At 42.2% G+C, this 9080-nt stretch overlaps 1 protein-coding gene across 1 annotated transcript in view; it reads left to right on the forward strand.

Moving 5' to 3' along the window:
• top3a (DNA topoisomerase III alpha) overlaps positions 1–2623 on the forward strand; it is a 30365-nt gene extending 27742 nt beyond the window's left edge. Inside the window, 1 exon segment of the mRNA XM_036148344.1 lies at positions 1484–2623. Within this exon segment, the coding sequence (XP_036004237.1) occupies positions 1484–1665 (182 nt within the window). The 3' untranslated portion in view covers positions 1666–2623.
• Positions 2624–9080: the final 6457 nt, after the last annotated feature.

The following is a 9080-nucleotide window of genomic DNA, read 5'->3' on the forward strand; positions in this document are numbered from 1 at the left end:
ATAAGACAGAGCGCGATCTTTATCTAAATCACATGTTGTGTTATCAAAAGATACAAAGATTGGGCACAAAATCCCCCTATGACTAAGTGTTTCAGTTCACTAAGCCTGAAAGTGAGACTAGTCCTGCATCTGATGCACGCATAAAAGCAGAGAGTTTGGACGTGTCGCTTCTTTGCAGAAGTGTTCGGCTTCATGTCTGAACAAAAGCATGTTGTCTCACACCACAGGCTGCACTCATTTAAAAAAAAACAACAACGTTAAATTAAAAATGCTCACGCTGAACAGGGCCTTGCACAACTGTCAACATCCCTTGAACGGTTTCACATTTTGTCATATTAAAACCACAAAATACAACGTAGAGATCAGCACAGGGTAGTGCATAGTTGTGGAGTGCAAGAAAAGTGATACAAAGTTTTTATTTTATTTTGTTTTACAATAAAGTGTATGTGCAGCTTTCCTGAGCCGTTGCTTTATAGAACCAGCTTTTGCTGCAGCTCCAGCTGCACCTGTCTTTTGGGGCCTTTGCAACATTGTTGAAGCTTATGGGATGGAGAGCGTCTGAGGACATCAGTTTTCAATTTGTCAGATGGACTTAGGTTTGGGCTTCGACCGGGCCGAGCTGATGGATGATAACCATCTGCCCCTGTCTCTTGCCACTCTTCCTCAGATCTGTGAGGTGACAGCTTCTCCCACATGCGCTGCTGATCTCTGCAGCTCCTCCAAAGCTACCAGGGGGCCCTTGCCTCTTTCCATTTTCAGGTGGTGGATTGATCCGAGCTCTGTGAGCTGTTTAAAGCTTGAGATAGGGGTTAATGCCCTAACCCTGCGTAAACTTCTCGCCCTGGCCAATCCTTGGTCTTCATGGTTCTGGTTGTTAACTGGTTATGTTCTCTAAACAGCTGGGTTTATACTGAGGTTAAGTTACACACAGGAGGACTACTCCCTAATTAGTTTACTTTGCTGCAAAGTAGGTTGCAGTGCACTGCAAAAATGGATCTAAAAATAAGTAAAATGTTCTTAAAGTTAGTGTATTTGTCCTTGATTTGAGCTGGTAAATAAGATTATCTGCCAATGGAATGAGTATTTTAACCCCTAAAATAAGATAATTAGACATCCTGCACTTGAAATAAGATGATGGAGATGAGTTGTTCCTATTTTAAGTGCAAAAATCTTATTCCATTAGCAAATAGTCTTTTTTACCTGCTCAAATCAAGGACAAATACACTAACTTTAAGAACATTTTACTTATTTTTAGATCCATTTTTGCAGTGTGGATTTTAATCGACCGCTTTCATTCACAGCTCTGTGCTGCTCTGTCCCGTAAAATGCTATTAAAATGAAAGAACGTGACAAAATGTGAAAAGGTTCAAGGCTTATAAGTGCTTTTCACACCACAAAAAAAACCTGAAAAGTGATTTTTGTCGCGATTGAATCCAAATTGTTCATGTCGTTGTTCTTCTGGTCCCCCCGCCCCTCCTCTCAGGTGGTTTCGGTGGAGGGTTTAACTCCGGCGGAGGGTTTAACTCCGGCAGAGATGGAGTGAAGAAGGGGAGGAAGACGACGGGAGAGGTCGGAGCGAACAAGCCCCCCACTACAAAGAAACCCCGCACCTGCGGCATCTGCCACATGCCGGGACACACGCGGGTCACCTGTCCTCAGCGGTGAGCGTTCGGTCCAGGCCGCCGTGCCGGCGACAGGTGAACAGTGAGTAGGACCGCCCAGTGGCTCCTCGCAGCAGGTCGCCGTCCTCTTCGTCTGTTTGGCAACTCCTCCTGCAAAGTGAAAACAGGTTCGACCGCAGGACTAACGGCTATAAACAGATTTTCCCCTTTGTGCTTCTTGTCTGTTGGAGTGAGGAATGTGAAAGCAAGACGTTGCCTCGTAACAATACAACAGAAAGAGAAACTAAAGTTCCCTCTTTGTTCTGATCCCATCTGAGCTGGCTGGGCTGTCCGCGGCGGCGCTACTCTATGGATTCCTCCGAGGTTGATTCTCTCCCTGGAGGGAAAGACGGAGGTGGAAAGTTAACCTTTCAAGGACAAAAATCAAACCATATAGATGCTTATTGAACTATTTTAAGAAGGGGAATTTAAGCTGCTCTGCTCTTCCTGCTTACCAAAGTCAAACTGTTAATCTGATGCCTTTTTACAGCATGTTCTCGTTTACTGCTGGAGGGAAAATCCAGGGAGAGGCGCAGCAACACACATCGAGGTGTTTGGCTACTTTTAAAACTTGTAGGTGTCTGTAACCACGGTAACTCGGAGGATGCTCGAGTTAATTGGTCATTTGCTCTGCTGGGCTTGGATCAGATGGGTCCTCGACCTGTTCTGGCTCCGTTATCACACCCAGCCACAGAAATGTGCGTTTATTAAAAGGCCAGCAGGCGGGCCGCAACTGAGTGAAGGTGTAACAAATGATAATTATTTAAAATGCTGGATGTTATTTTTTTATTATAATTTTCACTCTTCCCTGTAAAGCAGAGAGATATTTTACTGTTTTCTTATTTTTGTTGATGTGTGTAAAGAGTTTTTTTAAAACATGATTCATACAACCATAAAGAAAATTCTGCATATTCTTTCTGTTAAACCAGATTAACGCTAATAAACATTTCTGTTTTTGCTCATCTGTATACTTTTGCTTTTGGAAAAGCTAGGTTGTATTTTGACTCTTTGGTGCTTTTCCTTTTTTGTTTGCTTCGTTTTGGTTTTGGTTCCGCTGCTGAGTCTTAGGAACTTGGAAAAAACCCAAGATCTTCTCTCAGCTCTCATTGTGTCACTCGTCAAAGTCAGCGTTGGGCAAGCTTTTTGGCCCGAGTTGAATACCCGAATAAAGGTTTTGGACTTCCCCGCAAAAAAAAAAACTCCACTCAGTCTGATAGAAACCAGATGCCCTAATGTTATTTAACAGGTTCCTTAAGATGCCCGTATATCTCTTTACACATATATGTCTGTATCCCTCTTGAACTTATTCTCATTTAGACACATCACAACCACAAGCTTCCGTGTAATTTATTGGGAGTTTATCTCTGATCCAGATGTTCTGTGATAGCCTTAGAGGTTTGTCAGACAACATTAGTGAACAAACAGCATCATGAGCAGGCAGGTCAGGGAGAAAGTTTTGCCAGAACATTAAAAGCAGGGACTTCATTTATTTATTTGAAAGGGGAAAGTGCAGTTTGATAGAACGCAAGACATTTTAAGGGTTTAAAAAGCCAGAATTGGCCAAAAGACTATTTTTCATCTGTAGTCTCCTGGCCACGGGGTTGAAAAAGAAAATGAAATACAAGAATATATAGGCAGATCTAAAAAAAAAAATTGTGCGTAAAAGTGCAATATATTTTGCCACTCTACTTAGAAAGTGAAACTCATATACTCTATTAAATCATTATACATAGTGTGATATAGTCCAAGCCTTTGTTTGTTGTAATTTCTATGATTATTGCTCACAGATCATAAAAACCCTAAAATCAGCATTTCAGAAATTAGAATACTGTAAAAAAAAAAGTTCCTTATTTGAAACTCACAGTGACACATCCTGATCTGCTAATCAACTGAAAACACCTGCAAAGGTTTCCTGTCTGAGCCTCTGAACGGTCTCTCACTCTGGGTCAGTAGGCCAGATGGACAGATGTCCAGAAGACGGTCATTGACTCCCTTCACAAGGAGGATAGACCACAGGAGGTCAATACTGAAGAAGCTGGTTGTTCACAAAGTTCTGGATCCAAGCATATTAACAGAAAATTCAGTGGAAGGAAGAAATGTGGTAGAAGGTACATCAGCAACAGGGAGAACCGCAGCCTTGAGAGAATTGTCAAGCGAAATCCATTGATGAATTTGGAGAACCTTCACAAGGAGTGGACTGAGGCTGGAGTTGGTGCGTCAAGAGTTGCTACGCACAGCGGTACACTTGGGCTACCTGGCCACAGGAACCTTTCAATGTCCCCGTACCAGCGCTAAGGAGCTATAAAGAATTACACAGACCTGTGCGTGACGTGATGTATAAGCACAGCCCACCTCAGGGATATGAATGAAAAAGAAGAGACCGACCACTTTGTATTTCATTTTCACTTCATCATCCATTTACGTCGGAGTTAAAGACTGTCCCAAATCGGCACAACAGTCCGAAGCTCCTTTCCTCCCCACGATTATGCTCTAACTGTTGACCCCATGAACGGTCAATGAACAAGAGCTTGGAGCTGTTATTTAGGGTATTCAGATGGAGCCTTTAGCATCAAAAGTAAAAGGAATAAAAGCTTGAAACAATCTGTGTGATGAATCTCTATAAATTAGTCATTTCACTTTTTCTGAAAAGTCGCTGTTACGCAATATTCACTTTTTTTTTTTTTTGAGGGGTCCCTGGAAGTACAACACTGACACACAGTAAGGACCTGAGTTTGGACTAAACACATCCTGACCCACCAAGAAGAAGGGAGAAGTTACAATTCCCAAAGCTTTGACTCTCACAGATCGCGTTTGTTCAGTCCATCTGAAACCAGTCGGGCAAGGAGCTGTACTCATTATTGAGACGGGAGTAAGTAATAATTGGCATGCCATTTAAATTAAACTGGAAATATGTACAGACAGCAATTTCCCTCTGGGATTATTAAAGTATTTCTGATTCCGATTCTGACATAGTAAATTAGAATATTATCAAAAGGCACTTTGTTTCTTAACTACATTAAACAGATTATATAGATTAATTACTCAGGCTGATGTTTTAAAGCCCTTATTTCTGTCAATATTGATGATTCTTTGGTCACACATAATGAAAACATGACATTTAAGATTAGAATATAACATCAAATCCATAAAATATTTTTTATTGCAGAAATGTGGGTTCAATGAAAAGTATGTTTAATATTTGCTTATAGGTTATTTTCATGGGGAACTTAATCTGATAAATGAGCATCATTGAAATCCTAATTCTACTTTACTGAAAAAATCCCTATATATTTTTTAATAGGATGCCTGTATCATATCCTGTAAGAAATAATATTCTTGGTTCAGTGAAAATAACTATAAACCTACCAGATTTCTGAATATTTTGGGCTTTACTCGGGGTACTCTTAGGAGCTGTAAATGAATTTAGATTAAAACATGTCCATGTTTCAGAGTGGCCCAGTCAAAGTCCAGAGCTAAATACAATTAAAATATGTGGGAAAACTCAAACGCTGTTTTTTAAAGAAGGTCCAATCAGACTTGAGCTGGAGCTACGTCGGTGAAAGAAAAACGGACATCCTCATTTTCTGGATGTGCAAAAGAAATCCGTCAGAGGACGTTGCAGCGAGGGTGCTGCAGGATACCTTCACAATCACATACATGGAAATTATTAAACACACCGAGGCTTATATTGTGAGACAAAAATGTTAGAAAAGTGCACACGCCTCTGTGTGATAAGTGTCTGGTGGTAGACTGCCGTGCATATGTGGGGCTCTTGTTTTTGAGAACATTACCAGAAATGATACCCGGCTCAGTTCAGCGCTTTCAGTGGAAGCCCTGCAGGACTCTGTGCAGAAAGAAGGAAAGATTCCCGGCAGAAGGCTATAAGTTACCCAGATGTTTTCAGTGTGTGTGTGTGTGTGTGTGTGTGTGTGTGTGTGTGTGTGTGTGTGTGTGTGTGTGTGTGTGTGTGTGTGTGTGTGTGTGTGTGTTGGTATTCCAGGGAAGGCGCAGTGATCGCCTTTACTGGCACGTTTGGTGACTCGTGTGTGAGTCATAACGTGGGTGGGAGCGAGCTCCGCGATCCCTCCTCCCGTGTTGTGTTTTTTTCCCTTCCTTTCTCTCCTTCCTTCCCCTCTCCGCACCGACTCCTCTAACTCCGCGATTACAGGAGTCTCCAGGCAGATAACAAGTCATGTGATCGTGCCTTTTCTCTCAATTGCGAGCAGTGAGCTTCCACTTACGGGAAAAGATAAATAAAAAAGCTCCGCATCCCTGTAGGCTGGCTATAGGAAGGCCAGAAAGGCGGAAAAACACCCGAGGGTGCTGTTCAGTTCCTGTATATCATGGTAGGGATTACTGGCATTTCTTTTGTTTCAAAATCCCTGCTGGACGTCACCATACCTGTCTTCATGTTACTGATGATACTGAAGGTGCCTGATGGGAAATTACAAATACTCCTCATGGACATAAATATAATTTCTAATTCTGTTTTTTTTTTTAAGACAGATTTGAACTGTTCCCTGTCCAGGGTGGAATGACGATGCCACGAATGAATTAAGTAGATCTTTAAAACCATGTGAGCTTTCTCTGATCCACTTAATCAAAACAATCGTTCTGGGTTTTGGAAATATGCATACGTCCCACTGAGGTCCTGATAATTGCCCCTGCAAGATGAAGAGAAACCAGCGTTTGCCAAAACGAACAAGCTTCAGGCACCCTTCAGGAGGATATCTCTCCGCTTCTCGTCTCTTAGTTGGTGGAGTTCATTTGAATTTGTTGATTTCCTCATACGAACCAGGATTTAAACCGCCCACATTTTCAATCAGGCAGGGTCCGGGCCTCTCCAGATGCCCCGTGCTAGACTCCTTCATTTAATTCAAAATCAGTTTTGACGTATGTTTGGGAACATCGTCCTGTCGGAGTACCAAACTGTTTATGTTTGAGGAGAGTTTGGAGATAGTGCTTCGCCTACCAACTTGTGCAATGCACCAGTACCACTGGCGGCACAAAGGACCCTCAGTATGATGCCACCTCCACCATGTTTCTAGATTTTAAAGCCTCCAAAGCTTCTTTTCCAAACATTCTTACCTCAGAGTTTCTCCCAAATTGGCGTGAAACATTTCTTCGGATGGTGCACTGCAAAAACTGATCTAAAAATAAGTAAAATGTTCTTAAAGTTAGTGTATTTGTCCTTGATTTGAGCAGGTAAATCATCTGCCAATGGAATGAGTATTTTGACCCCTAATATAAGATAATTAGACATTCTGTACTTGAAATAAGATGATGGAGATGAGTTGGTTCTATTTTAAGGTCAAAAATCTTGTTCCATTGGCAATCCATCTTATTTACCTGCTCAAATCAAGGACAAATACACATATTTTAAGAACATTTTACTTATTTTAAGTTCTGTTTTTGCAGTGTGTTAGGCTCGTCTGTGTGGGTAGCTGCAAATTTTAGTCAACTTTTGAACGCAGGCTTTTTTGTTTGTCACCCTCCATGTTGATGTGAAACTGGTTGCATTGCAGATACTGTCGTCTGTCGTTCACCGTCGCAAAGTTTGGGTCTGGTGGTTCCTAGGCTGTTCTGTTCCTGGCCGTTCTAACCACTTTTCATTCCTCTGAAGGTGGTAATTCAGATGACATGATTGAAACGCGGACAGAGTTTGTTGGTCCAACCAGGATATGATCCCAAATACTCATCAAAACTGTTTTTTAAAATGATAAAGCAAGTTAATACTAAGCTCCTGGGATGACCCCCAACCACAAACTTATAAAAGATGGGTGATTGCCGGGAAATCTACCAATTTACTACCCGTTATGGTAAAAAAAAAAAAAAAAAGCTAGGCCAAATATCCAGCCAGAAACATGGCAAATGTTTGTTCAGGGCTACACAGAAACTTGCTAAAGGGCATTTATACTGATAAATTGGGGGTAGTGCGCATATATTTGAGCTCTCTGTACCACTGAGCCTGTGACAACAGGCTCAAAATTCCTCTTAATCCTTGAGGTTTGTTTCCAAAATGTCATGTTGAAGTCATCAGGCTTCACTTTGTTTACGCTTCCCTTTCAAATGCAAACTGTGGCGCAAGAGTTTCCCATCATTAAAACAACCAACAACACCGCCCACAATGGAAGTTGCAGGTTTGAAGACGGCTGTTCAGAAGCAAGGGAGGAACACCTGGGTGACTGAACTACGAATGTCTTCAGAGCCTCACGTGTGACTCAAATTTAGGGAGGTCAGAGGTCAATAAATCCATTTTCATCCCACAGCTGTTCAACAGCGCTTCCTGCTGCGTCATTCTCAACACTCTGCTTTTCTGCAGTCTCCATAACAACAGTAACCATGACATCCGGTGCCTGTAAGTGATGCGAGTTTTCCAGGTGCAGAGAGGCCGTGAACCATAGGCAAACAGGACACACGTTTTGACGTAAAGTGAACCACACACGGTCCGACAAACGATACCAGGAGTCTGACTGCGGGGGGGGGGGGGGGGGGGGGGGTTTACAGCACGGCCTTTAGTAGAAGCATCTAGCACTGGATGAGTTAAAGATCAGGCATGAAGTTGGAAAAGTATCCAGTGAGGAGCAGTCCCTGTTGTAGCCACCCTGACTTCCAGCTTTCGGGTCGTTTTTGAGACTTTTGGTCAGCTTTTCTTCCACGTTTGGATCACACGCGCTCGGACGGGCTGGGCATTTCCACGGGAGAAGAAGCGAGGCGGCGCTGTCATTTCCATTGCAGATTCTGATCTTTGCCGGCTGTACTTCTGTTACATAAAAACACACCAGATCTCACTGTTTCACTGACAAGTTCAGCGAGTACGCCGTTTTAACTACACCACCCCACACCGCTTACTGATCCGCCTTTGAAGCTGGGATGGGACTGATGTGATCTACTTCTTCTGTATTTTAAAGGATTGGTATGTATAAATAATCGTATTAGATCTCTGATGCAGAGTTCAAAGTGAAACTGAGTCTTTTTCTTCTTTTCTGTACATGAAGCTAAAATAAGCCCCAGTACAGAGACGTCGCTGTGTGTTGAGAGAATCTTTAAAATTAGGAGTACAGAAATCTGTTTTCTTTAAGCTATTGGATTTATTAGATCAGGCTCATAAATCTTTATCTTAATATCTGCCACGTACGATAGATTAACGTGTGGATATACAGTGTTGGCCACACTTATTGGCGCCACTGGTAAATATATGTATGTATGTTTTTTGGTGCTCCTGCTGTCATTGGCTTCTTTTTGGTCCTGCTCTTTTGCATCACTATCCTGTTTAATTACCCAACACTGACCCATTTTCTCTTTTTGAGTTCCCCAGATCTTTACATAATGACACCATGTAGTGTAAGACGGTTCCCAGAAGAGAAACAGGCCCACAGCATCACAGATCCTCCACCTTACTTACCAGTGGATGTGAGT

Source organism: Fundulus heteroclitus, chromosome 16 (assembly GCF_011125445.2).
Source record: "Fundulus heteroclitus isolate FHET01 chromosome 16, MU-UCD_Fhet_4.1, whole genome shotgun sequence".
Lineage (NCBI taxonomy): Eukaryota > Metazoa > Chordata > Actinopteri > Cyprinodontiformes > Fundulidae > Fundulus > Fundulus heteroclitus.